At 38.7% G+C, this 27858-nt stretch overlaps 1 protein-coding gene across 4 annotated transcripts in view; it reads left to right on the forward strand.

Annotated features, from left to right (window-relative positions):
* Window positions 1-27858, forward strand: part of dgki (diacylglycerol kinase, iota) — a 97784-nt gene that overhangs the window by 26311 nt on the left and 43615 nt on the right. For 3 of the 4 annotated variants that reach the window (XM_039601023.1, XM_031746330.2, XM_039601024.1), the window contains exons 2-3: window positions 18399-18507; window positions 27747-27842. In XM_039601023.1, the coding sequence (XP_039456957.1) occupies window positions 18399-18507; window positions 27747-27842 (205 nt within the window). Of the gene's footprint in view, window positions 1-8164; window positions 8423-18398; window positions 18508-27746; window positions 27843-27858 lie in introns of those variants that run through there. The other variant, XM_039601025.1, reaches the window with a different exon arrangement.

Genomic DNA, 27858 nt, shown 5'->3' on the forward strand with positions numbered 1-27858 from the left:
GTGCATGGCAACTTCAGGGACATAATTGTGACGCCCACTGTAAGTTTGGTCTATAGAATCCAGTTGTTTTTAATGTTATCAGTTACACCTGTTATTTTCCTGTTGTAAAATATCTGCCATGGAATAGAGCTGTAGTACAAAAGGAGGGAGAACCATGGTGTCTTGTTGCTTAAATGAACCAGTTGTGAATCTGGGACATCTCGGGAGGCCCTGATAGCAAAACTACCATGTCAGAATTTGTCTGGTTTGACGGGTCCGGGGCGTGCTCTGTCACGATCCAGATCCCGAACATTGTGCAATCTGATCCTGGAATGAGTGTGCCATTCTGTGCCAACAGGGCTGGTTTATGGCAATCACGGTCCACAGGTGCACCGTGCGTTTCATTCGGCAGATAATCAATGCGGCTCAGCGGGGCGGAGTGACAGCTGGGTGAAATCACTCAGTCTGGTGGCTCCTTTACTTCCACTGCTTGGCAACTACACACCCGAGCAAGTTATCTGCAGCTACGTTTGCCTTTAGCATCTCTCAGCTGCTGCCGAGTGCTGAAAGGGATTTGCGGGGAGCGATGTAACGCACGGTGGAGGCACAGACAAACGGACAGACGGAGAGGAAGACAGACAGACACAGAGAGGAATGCTGCACACTCAGATAAAACTGGGAAGGAAGTCTGAGTGGGGTTTCTATGACAACCACACACTTCACCCCCCTTTGCACACATGTACACACACACACAGACACACCAGACCGGCTAAAGCATGGAGAGTGAAGGAAATGTTTGTGTGTGATTATTGTGGAGTGTGTGCAGATAAGTAATTGTTGTGTGTTGTTTGACAGTAAATAACCACACAAGTATATGCTACAATGTTAATCTGCCCGTGAGTGTGTGTGTGTGTGTTTCTTGTGTGTTGATTTCTTCCTGCTATTGTCGGCTGGTGTATGTGTGCAGTCACGTTCCTGTGTGTTTTTGTGTGTATTTTTGTGTGCAAAGGGTCAGACTGAGACTGAAATAAGAAGCTGCATATTGTTGTAGATTTTACATAGCTTGCTATCTGCTTTGGTTTTCCTGTTTTATGGTAGCTCAAGATTGAGTTGTGGGCTTTGGGGACACACCAATATAACTTTTTCAGTTCTAAACCTAATACCATTAGCTTGGCTTTGAGTATCTGCTAATACACAGCATAATTCCAGTGAAAGTATTAATTTAATAAGCTGTAATCCATCCTTCCAGGCTAACAAGGGTATTCCAGCAACACTTTCCACTTCCTCCTGGGGCATCCCAAGGAGTTCCCAGCCCAGATGAGATATATAATTCCTCTAACATCTACCCCTGGGATCTCCTCTCATTAGGCGTACCTAGAAAACCTCCAAAGAAAATTGTCCTGGAGGCATCATGTTCAAATCCCTGAACAACCCGAAATGGCTTTAAAGTCAAGATTATACTGTGTTGCGAACACGGACGGATGGAGACCTGACACCTGAGCAGTCATTCCTGTTACACTTCTTTGACATCCACTTGAAGTCCGCCGCCCGTGACTGCTTATATTTGCGATCTTCCTCTTTCACTCATCACTCACGGCTCATGACCATCGGTGAAGGTTAATAAATTGAAAGCTTCACTTTCCAGCTCAGTTCTCTCCACCTCAGCAGTCTTGTATAACATGTGCATTACTGCCAATTACTGCATGAGTTTGCTGGTCTACTCTGGGATCCACCTTTCCAGGAGAAGATCCTAAGATATCTGAACGCCCTCACATGGGGTAATTTCTTTCTCTTCCCCCAGCATAGTGAGAGCAATCCACTGTTTTCAGGCAGGGCCTTTAATGTAATCCTTCTTTTTTATTATTTCCAAGGCAAAATCATAGAGCATAATAATGTTTCTGAAAGAACTAAAACAAAAACTATTAATGAAAAAACACATTTGTTATTCAGCAAATTTATTTGCACTTGTTTCATTTCAGCTCACTGTGCAAGTTTTTTTTTTTTTGTGCTTTGCTGCCATTTATGGGCATATTAGTTTCTCCTTTCTCTGCTCTTTGCTGTGTGAACATTTCCTCATAGCACTAATTGCAAACAAGACTTATGATACCATAAGTGTTCAACAGAACATGCCAGAGGCAGAGAATCTGACATGGAAAGTTTCATTGACTGACCTTTTCAGAGGTGTCATCTTACTTCGCGTGCAGTTTTTGTTTAACTCAAAATCTCCTGCAAACAACCAACCAGAACTGGCTGGTGTGGGAAGCGTGAAATACCTCCAAACTGCTGAGCTTTGCTTTTAGCTTCTTCTGTGCCATGCTATCTCTCGGTCTAATAACCTGTGCACTGCTGCTGATGCATGGCTGAGTAACACAGAACAATATAGACTTGTTGAATGCTGTCATGCCACCCGGTCTAGCTTTCTGAGTCACTATTGTACCGATATCTGATGCAAATATGAGACTGGTGCGTTGGTTGCTTATTCGATGCCACAACACTGCAGCGATTCAGGGGGTTTTGAAGCAGTGATTTTTCAGCCACCTCGATGACTGCAAAGTAAACTGTTATTTAGCAGGAACATGCCCTTACATGTATTTCATTGCTGTTTTAGTGCACAAATATTTTGCACTGAGTTTCTAATTGGATGACCCTGAGTTTTTCTTTTTGCTTGATCCTTCTGCTTCAGCACCCCTCGCTGTGCCAAGGCAGCAGCAACACTGAAATAAATGAGGAGGCTTTATGCCATTTTGTTGGTCTGAATACAGCCTTTCATCATGTCTGCACACATCAGAAGCAGCGCACAACCGAAGATGAAATGGCAGCTTCAGCTCCGGTGTCTATACACAATGTGTTGAGTGTTAGTTACATTATCTGAGCTAGACCTATAAACCTGCCAGGGTGATGGATCAGCTAATATTAGCTGAGAGTAACACCAGTATATTTTCAGCATGTTGGCTATTAGGTAATAAGACATTGTAGTTCAGAAATGTCAGAGAGTTTTGAGGTAAATAATAGAGCTGCATTACCATTAAGTTACCACTGACAGGTAGATTTTTCAGCTTTACTGTGCATCATTATTCTGAAATCTGAGATATCGGAACATCCTTACACACAGGAAGAGACTGGAAGTGGTGTAGAGACCAGCAATCATGGAATATCGATGAAACTTTGGGACTTGTAGGGACATCAGTGGAAAGAACTTTTAGCTGTGCAGAGTGGGCGTGGACCTTTAATTTCATTTTTGAAGGTGTATGATTTTTTTATTATTTTATTTTTTATTTTATTGTAGCACAGAAACCAAAATACTACTCCAGATTACTCCAAGTAGTCAGACTTCTAGCTTAAAAAAAATAAGGAAGTGCCAAATAATGCAGTTCTTCCAGTGGCCATTTGAGGCTGACACCAAAAGACAGTCAACTTTTAGATTGCCCAACTTTATGGCAGAAGAAACCATGTTTACAGCCAGCCACAAAAATGTCTTTTTCCAGGAAGTACGTTTTATATAATTACTCATTTAAGACATATTAAGACTTAAAGTTGTGTCTGATTAGGTGCTGTAACTGCTATGTGTGAGGAGTGAGTGCTTACAAATCTAGGTGCTCTAGGTGCTGACTGTGTGCTTGGCTTTAAGTAAACAGTTTTGCGTGGATGGGGCTTGTAATGTTAGTTTAACATTTTTAAAGTAAAATCCTAGCTTGCATTGGGGGTTAAATATACTACAATACCATCCAAAGAATGTACTGATTTTTGGATTCAAATTAATTGACTGCATTTAAAAGATAGATGTAGCCACAGTAACATCACTCATGAGTGTGTTAGCAGCTGCCATGTTGTTTTTCTTGGAGAGGAAGTAGTCTTATTTGGATGAGAGCGCGGAGTGCTGAGTTATTGGCTAATGTGGGCTAGCTTGCTAGCACATGGCATTCATTAACTTTATAGGTTGCACAGCTATTGGACGGCCAGCTAATTGGCGCAAAGTAGCAGAGGGATAAAGGACATGAATTTAACTCTTAACTAAAGAATAAACCTCCTGCACCACATAGCAAGTCCTTCAGAAAACGCCAACAGCACAAATGCAGCAAAAGAGGTTCAGCTGAATGACTCCACTTAGTGGAGGTGAAGCCTAGCAGACACCATTAGCCTGCAGCTATTGCTTATTACAGCTAAATTCACCTACTGTAGAGTTGTTATGAAGGCAGAAACCATCCACAGAGTACCAAACAGGGTTGTTTTTTTCTGTTGTTTTTCTTTTTTGGTAATGGTCTAAATTGTTTGAATCCTGGAGTTCATCTTGTATTTGTCGTGCATGCTTGCATGTGGTGATCAACTTTAATCTGTCGGACGCCTTTACCTGAGGCCTGCATTTGTGTGTCTCTGTCACACATACGCGCACACGAGCTGGGCATGCTGTGTCACCAGAGGCAATGTACGAGCTTTTCAAAGTGACCCACATAGAGGCAGAGAGTGAAGGAGAGAATAATGGGAGGAAAATTGGGATGAGATTGAAAGGAGAGAGATAAAGAAACAGAAGTGGAGCGACAGCAGAATAGAGCAGGCGTTTGTTAGATAGTGAATGAAGGGCAGGCTGGCAGGATTGAGATGTCCTTAACTGTCAGTGTTTGAGCTCAGTTTAAGTTATGTTTTTACATCCTTGTGTATTTGTGCGCACATTAAGCCTGTAACGCGATGCGTGTTCACACAGATCATCGTGTACCCGTTTGTGATGAGTTTCACCTCTTTGTTGAGGGTTTACAAGAAAAACCAAGTGACGACAGTAAAAGTGATGAAGTTACTGTAAACACTGGCAGTTTGACAAGTTGTGAAAAGACACAATTGGTGTTTGCTTCATTGGCATTCTACAGCGTCTCTGTGCCACACAGAATGCCACTTTTGCTCATTGTTATTCCACTGTTGGATGTTTCACTGTGAAGAATCGTTTATGCATCACGCCATGTTAAGGGGTCAAAGTAGGACACTCGCTGATATTACATGGAATGACCCATGGGTATTTCCAGAGTAGGACACTCATTTTTGCTATGCAGCTCTCAGAAATGAAGTTGCTCATTGTTGGATTTGTCTCAGGCCTCACTCAGTCTGCTATGACACCTTATGCAAGTTTTTCCAAACATCTCAAGTCTCCTGGGCCTCTACACATCTTTGTCAGTACCTACAGGCATCCTGCAATGGAGGCTGTGGGCTGTCGGGGACCAGTGTTTGCCTTTTCAGTTCAGTTCAGCTCAGTTATATTGATATAGCACCAAATCAAAACAAAAGTTGTCTCAATGCGCTTTATATTGTGAGGTAAAGACCCTACAAACCCCAACAATAAAACAACCCCATATGAGCAAGCACTTGGCGACAGGGGGAAAGAAAACTCACTTTTAAACTTAGCCACCTAAGGAAAAGGTTTTGGAAGTGGTCAGAATGGTCACTGGAAGAAGGGAACTTGTTGGATCCAAACTTTTTCCTGATGGGATTGTTTCTGGAACAACATAATTATAGAAAAAATGACTGATCACCAATCAATGGATAAGACAAGTGTTGCTAGCATTACCATTTGAATAAATAACCTACAGGAGAGACTCAGGAAAGACTTTTCATATGGACACCCTTCACCACTTACATCAAACATTTAGCTATAACAAGTTAAAAAAAGCTTCTCTTCTTTTCCCTTTTTGTTTTACGAAGCTGCAGTTATGAGCAGAAAAACATTGATTTTTTATTTTTTTTGCGCAGCTACAAAGAAAAGCTGTCGGCGTGGCAAACATGAAGCTGCTGGCTTCTTGCTAGCAGCCAGTTCATAGGATTGAATTAAATGGATCGGCTTGTTGTCACTAATGCCTGATCGAGCTGTCTGAGTCGAGATCCGAATGATATCTGATCCAATAATGCATTGATTGCGTCCCAATTTGTGAGATTAACACGTACTTATGACCATGTTAATCTCTGCTCAGTTCCCTACCTCATGTTTCCCACCATGCCTGCCTTGATTTATACATTTATTTAGCTGTTTTTACATTTTAATTCTAGTTCAAGGAAATTCACTGTAAATTCACAAAGCTTTCAGTAAGTACCTGACTTGATGGCAAAATTGTACTAAATGATGAACAATACCCATCAGATTTGATTTGTGCAGTTGTGCAGATTTCGTGGAGCCAGATTTCAGTGTGTTTGTTTACATATTAATGCGGTGAAGACGGGGAGGTTTGGTTTTTGACATCACAGATAGTTTAGAAAAGCAGCTGTGATGCAACGTTGAACTTACAAAAGCCTGCTGCACACGCACAGAGTGAGAGTTGAACTTTCAGTGAAGCCTGTTGTTTTTGGCATATCAGTTTGGATATTATGTGTTATACTGTTGGATAACATGGATTAATTTAATTAGCATTACTCATATTTTTTATTGATCTTTTAGAGAAGTTTCTGAACTCTTCTTTTTAACCTGCACTCTCAAGAGTTAAAGTCTGTCAGTATAAAAATAAAGCAGGTTGGTCTTCTTGGCCTTTAAATCCCCACATCGGTCTAACTCTGAGCTGCACGAACACTCAGCTCAACTCTCCTTTCCTTATGAGAGTGATGTGTGTGTGTGTGCACGTGCATATCTAAGCATGAGCTCATGCATTTGTGTGTCTGCATGTGTTTCTCAAGTTGCCCTTGCCAGGTTACCTCTTATGTAATGTTCCAAAAATAGAGAAGATTCACCTGTGAGGGCAGTAAGGAGGGAAAGGAGACAGGCAGGAAAATAAGAGAAAAGAAGAGTGTTTAAACCTTTCCAACAACTTTTTGCCTATATCATTAAATGATATATTGGTTATTTTGAAATATTAGCAGTCCTGTTGAAAAAATAAAACATTTATGCTGTTGGAATTACCGATTTTATCTGTTCTTTTTTTGTTTTGTTTTGTTTGCAGAAGTGGTGCAATGAATAAAAAAGGGAAACCTTGATTGCTTATCCTTAGAGCAGGCTTTACTGAAAAGACGATGAAGTAAAGTAAACTTTAGATGAGTTGTTTGTTGTGATTGTGTGGCTTTAAAATGAAATACATGTAACAGAAAGACAGCAGCTACGGACATTTTGGTAGAAGGCCTGACTTTAAAGCTAGCTGCTCTTGTGAAATGTTAGGCAGAGTAGAAGTTTCTGGCACAACCTTTACTAATCCAAGGTGCACAGAGAGAAGGATAAAGTCAGAAAAAGTTTCCGCTTGTAGTATATAATGCTGGGGTTAGGTGTAAAGAAAGGCGATTACTCAAAAGAAATAAAAAGATACTAACTCAAAGTATTAAATGGTCTGAGTGGAGGTTGAGCAGAGAGCTGGAGCTGAACCCAGTCTCTCTATTACACACAGTTACAAACTGGCTGGTCAGATTTGGTTTTTCTTTTTAATTTGGCAGCAACCTTTGCATAGTGAGTTTTCAGTTTCTTAAGGCTTTTAGTCCAGCAGCCACCAATCCGATAAACAAATCATGGTTTTGTTATCTTCCATAATGCTGTGTGAATTCTTTATTTGTCTCTTCATTAGGTCGCTTTTCTGTTGTCTCTGTTGTTGTCTGTGCATGTGAGGATGGATGACTCGCATAATGCAGACCGCAAGTAAGCTGAACCTCATGAGTAAGTGTTTGGCGATAGTGGGAAGGAAGCACTCAATTCTAACAGGAAGAGATCTGTTAAAACTCCATCTTAACAAACGTAGGGCGGGGCAGCCATCTGCTGTGACCAGCTGGGGGTTAGGGGACAGTGAGAAGATAAAGAGCATAAACAAGTCCAACAGAAAAGAGGAGAGAAAAATGTATGACGCGCAAATACTTTAATGTGATGCTTGACTAATTTGTTTGCTTTGAATTGCTTTCTGAAGGCACTCCAGTGCTGGTTATCCTCATCTCTATGCTTGAAAGTGTGTTGATGTAGAAAAAAGAGGCAGAGGCTAAAGGAGAGCAGAGGATCCAGTGTCATAGTTCATCGGCTACCACTGCTCTCACACTCGCTGGTGTGTCTTTGTAAGAAATTTAAATTCACTACATTAATTTGCTTCATGAACTTTATCTCCTCTACTTTGGCTGTTTGTGGTTAAATCATAACTGAATAGTAACTCGATCAAAAACACACACATCCTGCCTGTCACTCACACTCTCTCACTCACACACACACACATACACACACACATGCTCATTGTCACATAGTACAGAGCTCAGATGTCTGGTGTCAGGTCTCTCCTACCCGTCACGTTGATTGGCATAATTGCCGTGCTGTGAGTGTGTAAGGAAACAACTTCTGGATGATTCAGTCTGCACTGGGATGTTTTTCTCTTTTATCTTGGAAAGCATTAGCTACAGAGTAAGTGAGAAAACCTTTCAGCATAATAATGATAAATATTGAAACCCACGCAAAGGCAGGAAGAAGAAGGAGGGGGAAAAAAGTGCGCTGGTTCCATCGAATCTTTGGCTACAGGTGAGTGGAGCCACTGAGATGTTTGTAGCTACATCTGAACAATGTGAAACAGCTTTTCATTCTATTAGCACTGTAATATAGCACTGTAGATATACAGGTAATTTTACAGTAGCTCACAGTAAATGTAGTTAGTGACTGGAGTGTAATGGCAAGTCAACTATAAAAATACCATAGTACCAGTCAAAAGTGTGGGCACACTCAGTCATAGTGGAGTATTTCTGTATTTTTTAACTGTAAATAGTCACAACAACAAAACATCAGCTGAATTCTTCAATGACCTACAGTAAAATGAGCTTTCTTTGTTATATTGTGGGCCTAACTTATATTGATGCTCAATAATAGCTTGGCATAAATCACGAACAGCCCAGTGAGAGGAGAACTATAAGATCACTTATGCTGTCTTGTGAGTTTTACTTGTTCAGGACAAATTTTAATTGTTTAATTGTAATATCATTTTAAAATAATCTTTGTGATACTGTACCTGTTGATTCTACACAAAAACTTCACATTTATAGAGAAAACAACAATATAACAACAAACCACTGGCTCAAAGTATTATTATGTAAAGCTTATAAAATTAACAATGTGATTGTGTAGATTAACGTACACTGTAAAAGTACGCTGTAAAATAACGGTTGAGAGCTGTTCATGTTTAACATTTCACCTGTAACTACATGTGTAATGTGTCACTTTTACACATATACATGTTTTACATATGGTTTTAAGAAAATGTTTCAAGTTGTGAAATTAGTGGCTCCTCAGTTGTTTCTCAGTATTAACAATTTATTTATCAGTTTCTGTCGGGTTTGTGTTTAAAATGCAGATCTTACTCATAAGTATGAAACTGTTCTTAAAAATAAACTTCTTGGTATTCATATATAACAGGACCGAGGCTGAAAATAATACATTTCTTAAGCCAACCACTGGCAACTCCTTTTTTGGAAATGGCATATTCATTGCTTCTCTTGAAACAAAAATAATTCCGGTTTATTTTGGTTAAAATAAAAGACTGGACTGTGGTAGAAATGTTAAGCTGTGCAACTTATTACTAATATCACTGTTATTATCATTACTTAAGCGTTTATACTGTGGTTTCAGTCTAAGTAATACAGAAAAAATCTGCAGTAGCTGCTTGCAAAACTATATTCCAACATCAGTGGGAGTTGATTGAGTCAGACAAATCAATTTTGACTTTAGTTATTTTGGTTTGGAAGTCCCTCTTTGTGTGCAGTGCAGTGAGGTCATTTTAAATCACTGTCTTGTTAATACTTTTATTTAACCAGAAAGTCCCTTTGTTATAAAGGCAAACCTGGTCAGGTTAGCAGCCATACAAAGTGTAAATCTTACAAAAATGCAAATTAAACCTAAAATACGTCATCTAGATCGGGGGTGGGGGAACTCCAGGCCTCAAGGGTCAGTGTCCTGCAGGTTTTAGATATCACCCTGGGTCAACACACCTGAATCAAATGATTAGTTCATTTAGCCGTATAAATCAGCTGTGTTGCATCAAGGACACATCTAAAACCTACAGGACACCGGCCCTTCAGGCCTGGAGTCCCCCCACCCCTGATCTACATAATAAACAATATATTATTATATAAATATTCACCACAGAAGTGGCATCTCATAAAAATATTCACATCCCCTTTACAGGATTCAGTCTGATGGTTTTAAATTAAGCAGTCAATATATAAGTAAGTTTAACTTTGTTTTTTCTGCAGGTTAATCCATGTCTGAGGTGCGTACTAACCTTAGATCATGGCCAGTACCTGTTACGAAACTCCTTTAGGTTTATAAGTTTGTTATACAAAAAAGTCTGTTATATATTATATATACACATCTAGTCTAGACAGTGATGTGACATTTTCAGCTTCTGGCCTTTCACAAGATAACCCCTTACAGAACATCACTGTAAAAAGGCTTATGACATGACTGGAAAATCTTAACATTTAGGAATGGCACAATTGGTTAAATAAATGAAGCATATTTATTTGTTTTTCTACACAATCTAATAAGTGGTTGCTCTCAGTAAAAGCAAACCTTTACATTTGGATTTCTCTCCAATTATGCTCAGTCTGTGCAAAGAAACTGACTTCAGAGTAAACCCACACTGGTGCAGTTGTCTCTTTTGTTAACCAGCTTCTCCCACGTAATCACAACATCTTCTGGAGTCCGAAGATGTTAAGCCCGATTCCTCCCACTTGCAGCTGCCTTTTTATTTTTGTGCCTATTACTTTTGTTCTCACTTTAGCTTTGATCATGAGCAGTGTTGCACAGGCACGACTTGCCTCTGTGGCCACACAGTGATTTTCAGAAACTGGTTAAATGACTGCAGCTATGGAGGAAAATTAACCACTGTAGGCTTGTACACCATCCGTACCACCCACCTCGAGAATCATATCTTCTTCCCACCTTAATCACTGGAATAGTGAAAAAACTACATAAACAGTTCCTGCTGTAGTAACTGTTGATCCCTCGGTGGATGCAAAGGATCCGTATTTAGAAAACATTTGGTGAATTACATCATCCTCAGCGTGTGGGCTGTGTATTGAAGACGGTATATGTGTATGACTTTGTGTCCACATTCACACTGTCATCCCACATAGGGTGATGGGGTGTCTGTCTAATTAACTGCATTTACTGTAAAGTTGCTGAAACACGCTCCTCGCAAACACACACACACACACACAGAACACGCAGATTCTCCACCAATACAATTACTGGATGAGCTGCCGATGCTCCCGCTGTGCCGTTGTCGTGGCAACGCCGACAACCCACCTCTACAGGAAGAGGAGGAGGAGGCTGGAAATAAGGATATGAGACAAGAGGGGAGGATGAGAAACGAGGAGGAGGAGGGGGGCAGAGGATGACAGCAGCGTGAGGGAGAGGAGGAGCGAAGCAGTGGGAGGAGAATGGAGGAAGATTAGAGGGGGAGGTATGAGAGAAGTGAAGGTGATGCGCACAATGACAAAGCGGAGCAAGAGAGAGAGAGGAAGGAGGAGGACTGAAGAAGAGTGATGTGTTCAGAAAAAAAGAGGAGAGATGGTGAAGGGGAAAAATGAGTGAAAAGTGTAAAGGGAAGGAAGAAGAGAGGAAGAGTAGGTGGTGTTAGAACTGGAATCAGATTTTTCCAAGTTTGTAGAAGTGACATCCAAAATGAAAGTTTGATATCTTCACTGGAAGCTACTAAGGATGGGCACTGGGCAAAAATATAATTTTATATTGACTGATAATTTTACAGCTTTTCTTCCTTTGCCAAACTTGCAAAGTCATGAGCAGTATAAAAGATGTGCATGCTTTAAACCTGCATTCTTTTGCCCAAAAGCTTCTGTATTATAGAGGTCTGTGGGGAAAACAGCCTGTGTCCATGACATCAGCAACACTTTGCTGATGAGTTTATAGGTTCAGTCAAAAATGTAGGGTCACATTGAATAGGAAAGTTAAATGTTAGGAAGGAGGATTATCATTGTGATTGATAACTTATTGTTTGCATCAAGGTATTTTATGTTGTAAGGTAAAGATCCTACAATAATACAGAGACAACTCCACATTCAGACATCATGACCCAGTATGAGAAAGCACTTGGCGACAGTAGGAAGGAAAAACTCTCTTTTAAAAGGAAGAAACCTCTGACAGGGTAAAGGAGGGGCAGCCATCTGGTGGGAGAGGTTGAGGAACATTGGACAGGAGGAGCTAAATTCATAATTAAAATCATTTTTTTGGGTAAAGTTTTCACTGGAGCTAATTTTCATGTGGATAGCTTTGAAGGTAGTGGCAGAGCTGCTACCAAGACCAAGGCAGGAGTCAGTCGACTGGAAATCAGTGCAATATTTGAGAAAATGAATACGCCACCTGGTGTGGAAAATACTGGAATTAATTTTTAAGCTCATGTGCAAGCTTAAAATGAGGTTTGTATTAACGCAAAGTGGTGAAACACTTCATCATTCCTCTTAATTTGGCAGAAGTCTTTGCATTAAAATGTACTTAAGTAGATTTCTTTGAGGTACTTTAAGTAGAATCATATCCATTATATTGGGACTTTCATGGTGTAGGTAGAGATGTTTTAAATTTGTCTCTGCTGGGTAGCTTTTGGTGTAATAATACAGGATCATTTTCTACTGGTGCTTCAAAGTGAGGAGGGTGAAAACCGTCCAAGTGCATTAAAACTCTATGTTAGAAGTTCTGCAGGTCAGGGTGAACTGTGCAGCGAATTGCTCTGTTGATTTTTTTCTTTACTTTAGACACTTCCCGTTTTTGGTTTTGCAGTGTTGAGGAGTCGTTCCTGTTTATTTAACTGCTTTTAAGGAAGATTTATTTTCAGATTGATGGACTTCTGCAGACTTTTTCTGGACAAATCTGCTTAAAATAACTCCAAGTCAGGCATGCCGTGTGTGTGCGCGCGTGTGTGTGTGTGTGTGTGTGTGTGTGTGTGTGTGTGTGTGTGTTTCAGAGACCACTTTCATTTTTTGTTTAGATTTTTAGGAGCTAGCTTTAATTCCTGTGATCCTGTCTGCTTTTAGTAGATTAGGACTCACTCAAATGTAATGGTGGCCTGTGACCTCTGAATAAGAGAGTGTGTGTTTGCATGTTTAAGTGTGTTTTTCCATTTATCTCCTTGTGTGATAAGTGCACTGATGCTAATGGGCCTTTTTTTGGGTACTGCTACTTCTGTCTGTCTGGCTACAACCCCCCCCTAAAAAACCCCCAAAACCCCCAAAACAAACCCCTCTCAGGTACACACTTTCATTTCAAGGTCATTTCATTATGAGTAAGAACTCCATGAACAATACACGCACACACTACTCATTCATATCTGATGAACCGTAATCAGTTTACAATAATCCTCGGCAGTAAGCGGCAGGGTTAAATGTGTTTGTGTCTCTCTGAAGGATCTGATTTTCCTGGTTTTGGCCGTCATCTGTGATAGCGATACTCGCTAACGTCAGTAACAGCTGCATTTATTAAAGAAAGAGGTCATGGTGTTAGAGTTCTGTGTATTTGAGTCTTGGGTTCCTGTTTTAATTTATTTGCTGTTCTGGAAATTTTTTCTGGAATTTACTTTTCGAGCTTACTTTCATTTTTATCCTCGCTTCTGTTTTTTGGTGTTTCCCTCTGTCTTGTTTTTGTTTTTTCTCTGTCATCTTGTTTAGTGCAGGTCTGTGTACATAAAAAGTCTACATAAAAAGTATATGTGGCACATCCATCCCAGAAAATGGCTCAATTAAGTAGAAAATCATAGAGTAAAATTAGCAAACAGATGATGCATTGCATTGCAGAAAGTTGTTGCATTATGTAGGAAAGATTTCCTTTGTCTGTGTTTCTGGCTCAGAGAAATATGAACACAGTTGTCCAAATTTGCAGATGAACAGTACTGTACTAAAGTCTTTATATTTAGTTTCCAAGGAGCCAGACCTCCTTGCAATTTTGTAAAGTGGTCTTGAAGAATAGCCCTTTACAGCAAGCAGTGACTGCTTTTTCACTGCTTTTCAGTCCACTCCAACCATTTTTGAAAAATGCCAACGTTTGACAAGCATTAAATTATATAAATTTTAGTGTTTTGGCATAGTTAGCATAATATTTGTTTTCCCTACAGAGCATAGAAGAGTACTGTTAGATTTTGAATGCAGTACCATACAGTAAAAGCATACCTGGATAGAAAACCCCACAGTGGAACGTAATCAGTCATGGACTGGGCTCCCCAGAGCCCGGACCTCAACATTAATGAAGAAGTGTGAGATCATCAAACAGCAGCCAACATCCAAATAAGAACTTTTCATTGTCCTTCAGGAAGAAGAACTATTGGAGAACTATTCCTGAAGACTACTTAAGTAAATTACAGGAAATCGGCCTCAGAGTTTCGGCTGTGTTGAAGAATGGTGGTTACACAAAATACAGACTTTAAAGTGATTGTACAGTCTTTGCCTTCGACGCTGTATATCCATTTACGGTTGCACAAATCACTACAGTCATTTTCTTTACAAAACATTAAGAAATGAGGGGTGGTGAACACCAGCAATATGTCTGACTTCCAGTTTACAGGGAGTGCAGAATTATTAGGCAAGTTGTATTTTTGAGGAATAATTTTATTATTGAACAACAACCATGTTCTCAATGAACCCAAAAAACTCATTAATATCAAAGCTGAATGTTTTTGGAAGTAGTTTTTAGTTTGTTTTTAGTTTTAGCTATTTTAGGGGGGGATATCTGTGTGTGCAGGTGACTATTACTGTGCATAATTATTAGGCAACGTAACAAAAACAAATATATACCCATTTCAATTATTTATTTTACCAGTGAAACCAATATAACATCTCCACATTCACAAATATACATTTCTGACATTCAAAAACAAAACAAAAACAAATCAGCGACCAATATAGCCACCTTTCTTTGCAAGGACACTCAAAAGCCTGCCATCCATGGATTCTGTCAGTGTTTTGATCTGTTCACCATCAACATTGCGTGCAGCAGCAACCACAGCCTCCCAGACACTGTTCAGAGAGGTGTACTGTTTTCCCTCCTTGTAAATCTCACATTTGATGATGGACCACAGGTTCTCAATGGGGTTCAGATCAGGTGAACAAGGAGGCCATGTCATTAGTTTTTCTTCTTTTATACCCTTTCTTGCCAGCCACGCTGTGGAGTACTTGGACGCTGTGTGATGGAGCATTGTCCTGCATGAAAATCATGTTTTTCTTGAAGGATGCAGACTTCTTCCTGTACCACTGCTTGAAGAAGGTGTCTTCCAGAAACTGGCAGTAGGACTGGGAGTTGAGCTTGACTCCATCCTCAACCCGAAAAAGGCCCCACAAGCTCATCTTTGATGATACCAGCCCAAACCAGTACTCCACCTCCACCTTGCTGGCGTCTGAGTCGGACTGGAGCTCTCTGCCCTTTACCAATCCAGCCACGGGCCCATCCATCTGGCCCATCAAGACTCACTCTCATTTCATCAGTCCATAAAACCTTAGAAAAATCAGTCTTGAGATATTTCTTGGCCCAGTCTTGACGTTTCAGCTTGTGTGTCTTGTTCAGTGGTGGTCGTCTTTCAGCCTTTCTTACCTTGGCCGTGTCTCTGAGTATTGCACACCTTGTGCTTTTGGGCACTCCAGTGATGTTGCAGCTCTGAAATATGGCCAAACTGGTGGCAAGTGGCATCTTGGCAGCTGCACGCTTGACTTTTCTCAGTTCATCGGCAGTTATTTTGCGCCTTGGTTTTTCCACACGCTTCTTGCGACCCTGTTGACTATTTTGAATGAAACGCTTGATTGTTCGATGATCACGCTTCAGAAGCTTTGCAATTTTAAGACTGCTGCATCCCTCTGCAAGATATCTCACTATTTTTGACTTTTCTGAGCCTGTCAAGTCCTTCTTTTGACCCATTTTGCCAAAGGAAAGGAAGTTGCCTAATAATTATGCACACCTGATATAGGGTGTTGATGTCATTAGACCACACCCCTTCTCATTACAGAGATGCACATCACCTAATATGCTTAATTGGTAGTAGGCTTTCGAGCCTATACAGCTTGGAGTAAGACAACATGCATGAAGAGGATGATGTGGACAAAATACTCATTTGCCTAATAATTCTGCACTCCCTGTATTAGAAACCCTGTTTACTCATTTAATAGGTGCAGTAGGTCAAACTTGAATCAGCAGAAAATGAAACATTTTTCGTTTTCATTTCCCGTTTCTCTGTTGATTTTTAAAATTGGTTTCGGCACACATCAAACGCACCATTGTCCCCAAACAAATGCGTGTCCGGCCTCAGCAGACAAAATGAAACACAAACTTGTTTAAACTTGATAAATGTTTGCATATTCACTTTCTGCCTTTCGTTTCACTTCTGATTAAGCAGTTCCAGTAAAACTCTGGGTTTGTTCAGTCTTGCTGCATGTGCTACTTCCTCTAATGGACTTGGCAAAAGTGTAAAAATGAGGCCTTAAATAACGAGGTCCTTTAATCAGTTAGACTTAGCTGGTATTTGTGTGTGGTCGCTGTTTTATGTGGCATATGTCCGGCCTCCATACGTCCTTTCATTTCCGGTCATCCACAGTGTGCTATTTTTATCTCAGGGGCTGTGAGCACTTGTTTGTGTGTTTAAGTGTGTGTGTGTGTGTGTGTGTCATCAGGTTACAGGGTGTGTAAGTGGACTCCTCTTTGTCCTGGCTGATAATTTTAGACAGAGGGCCACTGAAACTTTCAACAGGGGGTCAGATACTCTGTGCAGCCTTTTCCACTGACACACACACACACACACACACACACACACACACACACACACACACACACACACACACACACACACACACACACAAACCTTTGGTCATGCCCATAATTACTAGTTTAATGTAAACATCTTGTTCATCGCCTCAACTCAGGATTTATTTTAAATTTTCCTGATCTGCAATAGTTTGTATTCTACTGTAGTATACTTTAATATAATGAATAGTCATAAATAAATAGTTTAATCATAAATCAAGCAGTTAGTTGTCAGCGTGCAACTTTTTTGCATTCCTTTGAGCTACACAGCTCTCTCTTTTTTTCTTTTCTTTTTGCTGTTGTGTTGGAGCACACCCCTTTCCTTTACAGCGGTACTCTTTTGCCCTTTCCTAAAAGCCCAGACTCATATGTGGTTTGGTTCAGGTTTTTGTACACGGGTATTTTTGAAAACGGAGATTTTCCGTTTTCGTTTTAAAAATAATCCCGTCCACACGTAAAGGCAGAAATGAAGGAAAACGCTGCTACGAACATGCCAAAGCAGCAGGTGGCGATATATTCCTAACCGTGTAGAAATGTTGGCCAATAGAAGTCTAGAAGCCTCCAGTAAACAAAGATGGGGCATATGTGGAGGGACAGTAACTGTGCATGGTTAAGCATTTAGACACTGCAGAGAGTACAATTAACAGTGTACAGTTGACGCTCGTTTTCTCCTTCTGTTAGCAGGAAAATATCCACCCTGGCGGAGTTTTACGTTTTCAGTGACCGAAAACGGCGTTTACGTGTGGACGAAAGGCCAACTGGGTGTTTTCAAAAATAAATGGACACATTAAAGGATAAAGTTCAGTAACTACATCACTTTTGTGACGTTAAGTTAATCTTGTCAAACAAATTTTGTGGCATCTCCATCTCCTTAACTAATACTTTTTGTTCATGTCAAATGATTAACTTCTCTCATTTTTACTAACTTAGTGTGAATTTTAAAGCCCCGGTCATAACACTTTAAAGAGTCCCTTGGTGTGCCTATAAAAAGCAATGCCAAACAACACTCTGTGGGTGTGGTTTGCAAATAAAGGTGACACTTTGTCTTTATCTTTAATAGACACGTTAGGGTATTCACTGTTGTTCAAACAGGCTGGCTGTCCCGTCTCTTAAAAAGACAAATCCACAGATTTAACTTGAAGGAGAGCACTCATTTTATATTTTCACTTTAATTTATTCTGTTTTTATTTATTTTTTGCTTTCTCTTTCATTGACTGAAGCCAGTGAGACTGCAGAGGTGTCTGCGTAGATCAGCAGTTAATAGATGGGCATGTAGACAGATGATGCTCTGATGGGCCCTCTCATGTGGGTGACTGTACTGTGTACTTGCAGAAGAAGATAGATGAGCTATGAGATAAAAGAGTCGGGGACAGTTGAAGTGGATAAAGATGTACTCGAGTCAGTTTAAGAAAACTGCAACAGGAAGTATAATGGGGCGAGCGTCTGCGAGAGATGACTGCTGACTCATCCTCTGACATAACAGATCTGTCTGCGACTTCTCTCGTCACCCCAAAGTGGCACTGGCAGTCTCTCCACAAAGCTGTTCCTAGTTCACCTCAAATATCTCCAGCTGAGCCCGCTCGAAAGCAGCCTCCTAATATGAATAATTAATGTACTAAATTATACTGAAAAGTCCCAGTGATTTAGCCGCTCTGTGGCGAGAACTATGAAGTATCTTGACAGTGATAACGGTGTGTTTCCTTCTGTTTCTTAGGAAAGCCATCTCCCGCTCAGGCCTCCATTACCTTGGCCCACCTCAGCCCTCGCTTCCTCCTGCGTCCAACGGCCCCACCAAGGAGCTACGTACCTGCGTGGACTGGACGGTCAGAAACGCACATATGTATTTATTTTATATAACTGTGAATCTGAACAACGATGACAACGATTTCCTGGTCCCAGTCTGTGTTGTCCCTATTCTGTCTGGCTGATTCACTCGTCGACATTTGCATTTTTATGCCAACAGATTTGTTAGCAGACTGGTTTCAGCAGCCGTATGTTCATGTGGAAATGGAAAGCAGTAATTTGATTTTCCTTCCTCTTTTTTAATTCCTTACAAGACAAATGCTGTTCTATCTCAGCGTGGGAAAGAAACTTTTATGTGTCACGACTTTGTGAAGTGGTTTATTATTCAACATTTAATAGGTTATATTTAAGAAACATGAATCACGAATCAAAAGCACCAGTTTAAAAACACTTTGGGTTTTAAATGTAGTGCTAATGCTTAAGGAAATGTCAACATGCATTGGAAAGTATTCTCAAAAATGCTGTTAAAGAACCCGATAAATGTATTTTTAAAAAGTCCCGTTTTCCTGTCTGCAGTTGCGCCACTCCAAACCTGAGCTTGTGATCTGGTGAAAGCAGGTATTAAAATTGTGTAGTCAAAGTCAAAAACAGTCAAAGATGTTTTAAAACAATGACAAAAATAATTGAAGCAGTTTTTTGATGATACACCAGGATGACAATGTGAATTGAACCTAATCTGAAAGCAAAAAGACCAATGAGACAGTTTTGAATAGTATTACTGAGGCAGGCAGATATTTTTTTTATAATCATGAAATAATTTAAAATCTTCTCCATGTTTTTTTTCTTTCAAATTGTTTATCACCTTCTTTCTTTCAAATCTTCCACTGCCATTTAGTTTTATTTAATAAAATCAGATTACTCTGGATCCAAGCTGTAAAATCATATGAATCATTTGAAGGTTTTTATTTCTTTTTACTTACATAAACTCTTTTGTGCAAAAACTCTGCAGACTTGGAACTGATTTTTTTATGATTATGGCCAGTACAGTAAAGCCATTAAAAAAAAACTATGACAAAGAAAAGAAAATAATAGAGCATTTTCACACGAGCCTCAAAAATTCAAGAAAAAGACATCAAAGTACTTCAAATTCAAGAAGAATGTGTAAAGGTGAAAAGGTGCATTTCATAGAATTAGTCGTATCTATTGAAAATTTGCCGGCCACATAGAGGCTGTCATATTACAGGCCTGCTTATAAACTAAATGACTGGGTGTTCATCAGAGGTTTGTGAGGGTGCTCTATGCTAATGGCTGCCAAACTATGTATACTGAGGTGTCAAAACATGTCATTAAGGATACGGGGGAGGTCGTCATATGTTGTTTTTATGGGGGAAAGAGTTAAATGGGGTGGACCTCTGAAACGGTTGTGTAAAAATATATTTTTTAAAAACCACCCTCTGTCCTTTCGTGTTAGTACCACTACCTCCATTAGTTATTTTATTTTATTGTATTTATATATTTATATATTTGTACTGTGAACCTACTGTAAAAAAACTAAGATTTATATTGGTTGGTTTATCTGCAGTGATAGAAAACATTTAAAAAACCCCACTAATTTCTTATGTAAGTTCTTTTTCTTTTTTCTTTGTTTTTGTTCATCGAAAATGAACAACATTTATGACTTCCCCTTTCCCCATTTTTCACATTTGCAAAGCCATCCCGCGGGCCGGATCGAACCCTTTGGCGGGCCATTTCTGTCCCACGCTCCATTTGTTTGACAGCCGTGTTCTAAATGATTCATGCATCAATAATGAAAAGTAAATGCAATGTGCTTTATTATTAATAGGAAGGTGTAAGTAGATAAACTGTTGTGGGCTCACATCTGAGATTTCCCTCGGGCTCCGTCTGCAGGGACACTTCCAGCACGTCATTGCTGCCCTTTATCTCTCTGCACGGCTCTCACGCACTCACTCATATATAATCACTGTGCTCAGACACTCATTAATATACACTCAGGGGTCGATTCATTGAGACCTTTAAGGTCTGCTTTTAGGTGCTAATAAGTCCAAAAGGGTTTGTCCATATTCCCAGCAGGGCCAGAACACTGGTAGAAGATGTGTAACAGGAAGTGGAAATTTAAACAAATGTCCGTTCAAATTGATTTACTGTGGAACATTGAGTTAAGGGGGAAGCAATTCTGCTTGTAAGTGACAAACGGAGAGAAATTGGCAACAGATTTGGCCACGTCTTATCTCTGTCCAGTTCTTTGTCTAGTTTGTCACTAATTATTGTGACTTTATGAAAAAAGCGCTGCAATATGACAACAAAACCCACATGAATTACTTCATAAAAGATGTCAGAATGTCTGCTCCTCACAGTAAACCCTAGAAAGTTGGTTGAGGTAAAAAAAACAAATTAAGTGACTGATTCTTTTGCTTTTAAAGATTTTTGGGCATTTGCAGGTAATATAACAGTTTTTATTGTCTGTTTATTTTCTTCAACTTTTTGCCAGTAAGTCTTCATTATAAATAAAATATTGAAATAAAACATTACTCTTGATGTCATTGAAACAATCTCCACAGTAGGACCTTGAAAAGGTTAGTGTATGTAGGTCACTGTAAAGTTGTAAGGCTGCAAAATCATATTTTAGAATGAGTGTTTATAAGTTTTAAAGAACCTAAATTTTTGCCACATTACATTTTGTAACTCGTTAAATGTACAGGAGACAGAGTTTAGATGCGTATTGTGGAAATCTTTCTTCAAGCCTTGCAGATTCTTTGCCCGATTGCTGAAGATATGCCTGCATTGGCTTGGGAAGGAACTCCACTTCCTGTTGGACCATGTTATGCTCTTCTGGCTGTTATGCACATTATTCATAAAATTGAACTTGGATTGAAGTAAATAAGACATAGTGATTTAAATTAAAGCCATGTTGCCAGAATCTCTTAGATCCTAACAGAGTAAATGTGGGACAAAGACTGTTTGTGTGGGCAAAGTGGGACATGTCATGTCAGGTGTAGTCTGAAAGCTTCATATTGAACTTTTTTTTTTTTTTTTTAATTTTTTTTTTATTTTTAAACAACATATAAGAGCACAAATAACCCAAAATAATCAAATAATCAAAAATAAACAAACGGGTGTACCATCTAGTGTGTATACACACACTATACTTAGTCATACATACACATACCTACATACATATGTATTCGCCTATACACTCATACATAGTGACATATACATATATACACATAACCATTCAGAAATATGGCATACATAATTACAGAGATTCAAACAAAATCGGGTCTCCTTGACAAAATGTAATGTTTCCATTTATCCCAAATATCATTAAATATGTCATATTGGAGTCTATTAATGAAAGTAATTCTTTCCATTTTAAACATCCCATAAACAATCTCATACCAATCATTAAGTGATGGAATTTTCACACTAAGCCATTTCTTGGTAATAGTCTTACGGGCAGCCAGACTCAGAATACCATACAACAGCTTGGACGTTTTATCTACATTCACTGAGTATAAATATCCAAACAAAAGTTCATCCCAATTAAAGGGAAGTTGCATGCTAAAATGATCTGTAACTCAGAATGAATCGATACCCAAAAGTGTTGATCAATGGGCATGACCAAAACAAGTGGAAATGTTTTATTCCTTGGGCCCCACATTTTCTCCAACAGCTAGAGTGAATAGAATAATGTTTACTTTGTGCAGGGGTAATAAAAACCTACAGAGACTCTTCCAACCAAAACATCTCCATATATTAGAACTAGAAATTCTCCACTGAAAAACACACTGCTGATACCAAATATCATTTAGAATTTCTGTATTTGTTTCCCTTTCCCATTTTTTTTTTTAATGTAGGCAGTATTCCACTTCTTAACCTCTTGTATACCCTTATACAATCTAGAAATCACCTTGAGGCCAGGATCTGCCTGGTAAGCCTTGACAAATATATTCAAAACAGGAAGAAAGAAAAGATCTGTTCTTTTAGGTATATAGTTATGTATGTGATGCCTAATTTGGAGAAACCTAAAAAATCCGTTTTGCTTAACTGGTATTGATCTTTTAGTGATTGGAAGTCCCTAAGAATTCCCTTATCATAAAACATACAATATGCCATTAAGCCTTGTCCTGCCCATTTTTATATCTTGCATCTAACTTATTGGGTAAAAGTCAAGATCATAAGCGCACCATCTTAAAATCCTGGCCTCTTCATTCCAATCGTTCTTATTAAGAAATTGTGACCAAAGTTTTAAAGGCAAGTTAATCCATTGGTTTCCTTGATTAATTTGTTTTTAATAAGTCTCACATCTCCTAAGCTTGCCTGAATTGGAAAATCTTTTAAGGCCTCTGTTTCTGTTTCTATTTCTTTCCATCTCGCTTGGTAGTCTACATTACACCAACACACTAATATCCTAAATTGAGCTGAAATATAATAATCTTTCAAACATGGGAACCCCAACCCCCTTTATCTTTAGCCAACTGGATAGTTTGGTACTTAATCCGTGGTTTTTTCCCCTGCCATATGAACCTAGAGATTGTTTTGTCCCATTCCTGAAATTGTTTATCAGTTATTTCAACTGGGAGTGTTTGGAACAGATAAAGCATCCTGGGCAAAATATTCATTTTAATTGTATCAATACGTGATTCAAAATTTAAAAATGGTAATAAGTTCCATCTTTTAATATCCTCATTTATTTTATAACACAAAGGATTAAAGTTTGCATTATATAACTAGAGAGATCTTTAGTAATATTTACTCCAAGATACTTCATCCACTCCGACTCCCAGTTCAAATTGACCTTAGACTTAATTTCCTGATTTGGCTTATAATTAAAAGTTAATATCTGAGTCTTCAGTATATTTAATTTATAACCTGATAGTGAGCCAAAGGTCTCCAGAAGTGATAGCAGCTTGGGGAAAGTAATGTTCGGATTTGTCAAGTAAATCAAAATATCATCAGCAAACAAGGATATCTTATGCTCTCGACCCATGATCTTGACACCAGTAATATTATTACTTTGTATAACACTTTGACTCAGGGCCTCTATAAAAGAGCAAAGAGTGAGGGGCTTAAGGGACAACCCTGACGTGTCCCTCTCTGTAAATTAAAAACATTAGAGAGTGCCCGTTAACTTTAATTCTTGCCCTTGGTGATTTATATAGTGCTTGAATAATCCTGATAAACGATTGATGAAATCCAAACTTGCCCATGACTTTATATAAAAATTCCCAATTAACCCGATCGAAAGCCTTTTCAGCATCTAAGCTCATAAGAACCATCGAATTTTATTTTTCCAACATAATCAATAACATGTAATGTTCGTGAACATTATCCTGCGTTTGTCTCTGCTTAATAAAACCAGTCTGATCCAAGCTAATTATCTGAGCAAGAATATTTTCAATTCTTTTGGCAAGGATATATGTGAATATCTTATAGTCCTGGTTAAGGACACTAATAAGGCGGTAATTTCCACAATCAAGCCTGTCCTTTCCTTCTTTAGCTATTAAGGAAATAGAAGCCTCATTCCAAGATGGGGGAATTACTCCCGTCTTTAAAATATAATTGAATGATGTTCTCATCAAGGGGATCAATAACTCTTTCATTTCCTTATACCAATCTGATGGGAATCCATCCGGGCCTGGGGATTTATTAGGTTTTAATTTTGAAATGGCTTTTTTAATTTCAATTTCAGATATGTCCTTAATTAAGGTTATATTCTGGTTTTCATTCAGCTTTGGTAAGCAAAGTGAATCCAAGAAAGATATCATTCCTGTAACATCCACTCTAGGTTGTGTGTATAGTTCTTTATAAAATTTTAGAAAAGCTAACTGAATGTCTTCCAATTTATACACAATGTTATTTGTTTGAGGGTCCTTTATTTTATATATTGTATTTTCTGATTGTTGTTTTTTTAATTTATAGGCCAGTAATTTTATGGATTTACCTCCTACCTCATAATATCTTTGTTGTAAAAAGCCATGTTTTTTTTGTATTTCACTTGAGAAGATTTCATCAATTTCATTTTTCTTCTTTTGTATTTCTAATTTCAGATTTATATCTGCTCTTATTTTATGGGCATCTTCAAGATATTGTAGTTGTGTCTGGAGTTTTCTTATATGCTCATTTCTCTTCTTTTAAATTAGTACTGTAGCCTATAAGTTTTCCTCAGTATAACCGCTTTTAGGGCATCCCATAAAAATACTCGGAGAGACTTCTTCATTGTCATTTTCCGCTACATAATCTATTATATCTTGGCTAATTTGCTCTTTCAACGGACATAGAGTACTTGTATTTAATTTCCAAGATGTAGCTCTTCTTTCATGTCCAAGCACTACTTCCAGATACAGTGGGGCATGATCCGATAAATCCATCACTCCTATCCTGCAATTGACCACACTGTTAAAGTCTTTTTGAAACATAAAGAAATAATCCAATCTAGAATAAAATGAATGTGGGTGAGAAAAAAAGGTATAGTCCTTCTTGATGGGGTTTAATTCTCTCCATACATCTATAAGCCCTAAATCCTTTAAAATTAATTTAATATTTTTGGTTATTTTATTTAATCCCGGGGCATGTGGGTTTGATGAGTCCAAAGACGGATTAAGTCGAACATTCCAATCCCCTCCCAAAATTAGAGTACCTTGTGCTTCTACAACTATCATTTCAAAAACCTGTTTAAAAAATTTTAACTCAGATCCTGGGGGAGCATATACATTTATAAGAGTAGTCAGTGTACCCTCCAGATACCCCTTAACTAACACAAACCTCCCCTCCTTATCACCAATTTCTTGAACGCATTCAAAATTTAACCTTCTCGAAATTAAAATTACCACACCTCTTTTTGAACTCTGAAGGCAGGAAGAAGAATACTGGTTAAATTTCCATTTCTTTAGTTTTTCATGCTCAAACTTCGATAGGTGAGATTCCTGTAGAAAAGCAACTTCTATTCCTTCTCTTTTTATTTTTGACATAATTTTACTTCTTTTAATATGACTCCCCAAGCCATTTACATTAAATGACACTATTTTAGTTACCTTACAAGGCATTATTATGCGACCTTATATGATTTTTATCTCTGCACATAGCCAAAAATCGAAAAGTACACCCCGATGAAAAAAAAAAAACACACACAACACATTATCGAAAAAAAATATTATACAACAAAAACATACAATCATGTTGACTTCCAAAAACATAAACACTATATTAGCTGTAATTGGTGAGGGAAAAGCTCTTCTGTCCACTTGTGGAAGAGTGCCCTCTTCGGCACACAGGCCGGAAGCCCAGTGGTCTGCAGGGTCCAGCTTACTATGCATATAAATGACCCGGCCTTAATGTACTTTCATATGCCCTCTTTATAGAGTTATCTAATTATATAACAAAAACATCTTTATCAAAGTAATGTTCGTATTCTCAGTTCATCTTAAGTCTCAATACTCTTGAGTTTACCAGTTTTAAAGAACCTAAATTTTTGCCACATTACATTTTGTAACTCGTTAAATGTACAGGAGACAGAGTTTAGATGCGTATTGTGGAAATCTTTCTTCAAGCCTTGCAGATTCTTTGCCCGATTGCTGAAGATATGCCTGCATTGGCTTGGGAAGGAACTCCACTTCCTGTTGGACCATGTTATGCTCTTCTGGCTGTTATGCACATTATTCATAAAATTGAACTTGGATTGAAGTAAATAAGACATAGTGATTTAAATTAAAGCCATGTTGCCAGAATCTCTTAGATCCTAACAGAGTAAATGTGGGACAAAGACTGTTTGTGTGGGCAAAGTGGGACATGTCATGTCAGGTGTAGTCTGAAAGCTTCATATTGAACTTAAAAAATAAAACACATGGTGCATGTACAGGCTGAACATTTTCCCACTTTCTTGGTAACAGATAAAGGGAAGCTTATGTTTGCTCTTATGATGTCTTTATAAACTTTTGTTTATTCTTGTATGCAACTGCTATTTCAGCTGCTCTTCTGTCCGGCATCAATTTAGATTGACAAATCTTTTTTTGATCCATATTTTACGGTTGTAGTTATTTTTTATCCAATGATGACATGGATAATGTGTCACTTTACATCATATTTTGCCCCAGCACAAAATTTTAAAATAACTCTTGCAAAACAGACAAAAACAATTTCTCAGTATATACTGCTGCTTCATTTCCTTTGTGGTTTTTTCCGTCATATTCAACAAAATCTGCAAAGTTTGTGACTTGTAAGTTTCCTTGATGAGTGTTGCATTAGAAAGGCTAATCTCCTTCTAACTGTAATAAAAACATTTCCTTCATATTCACTTAGTAAAAAAGTGCCTGTCCCACAGTACCAGTCAAAATGTGGGACATTATCTCGAGACAAGGAATAAAAATGCCATGCAGTCCCACATAAAGAGGGACATCTGGTCACCCTAGTCAATCTCCATGTTAAGTTGACAAGGAGGGACTCCACGCCAGAGTTTTGCCCTATTAATTATTATTATTACTGCCCTGTTTTTTGGGCCAGCTTTTATATTCTCAAAGGTCTACTGAGCTGAGTCATCTTATTACCCTCCCATTTCAGCCAGGCGTTGTCCCAGATAGGCATACACATACAAAGCCACATCCAGACCTATACATTATTAAATTCCATATATTTTATATTTGAAACTAGTGTGAACCAGTAAAAAAGTAAGTATTTACTTTTATTTTAAGATATTTGCCTAGCTGATAAATAAAGCCAAAGTTGTCATATACATACAACATACTGGTTTATTAGGAAATATAATCAGGCTTTTTCTCTGAAGTTTCTATGTTTAAAAAAAAAGCACAAAAGAGAGAGGAAAACTGCAACATTAAGATAATTAAACAAATACAAGTTAATTATAGAATTAGTAAATGAAACAAAAGGTCTTCCAATCCATTTTTCCATTACTGAATGAATGAGCAAGCAAAACTATTCACAGCTGAGCCGAGGGAGCATGATCACAGCTGTGCAGTAAACCCGGTGACACAATTTTACTCAGACATTCAGCCTGCATGCGTTTACCTCGAATGTCTTTGTATGCATATACACTGACATGTGTTACTCCATGTAGGAGTGTGTTTGCACATGAATCAGTAGTGTTTAAATTGACATGCACTGTGAAGTTACCCACCTACTCAGCAGTGGCAGTTATGTGCTTGACACACTTGTTGACCTCATTCGCCGCCATGTGCTCATGTCCATATGGTTGCAGTTTAATGTGAGTGAAAATAGAGTGAGACAATGTTGACTAATTTTATGATTATTCCCGCTCATTTTCTCTCTCTCGTCTGCTTCTCTGTAGGAGAACGCAGTGAACGGGGATCACCTGTGGATGGAGACAAGCTGCTCGGGAGAGCTCTGTTATCTCGGAGAGGACACCTGCGTGCAAAAGACAGCTGTGAGTAATCTATAGT

Source organism: Oreochromis aureus, linkage group 17, assembly GCF_013358895.1.
Source record: "Oreochromis aureus strain Israel breed Guangdong linkage group 17, ZZ_aureus, whole genome shotgun sequence".
Taxonomy (NCBI): Eukaryota; Metazoa; Chordata; class Actinopteri; order Cichliformes; family Cichlidae; genus Oreochromis; species Oreochromis aureus.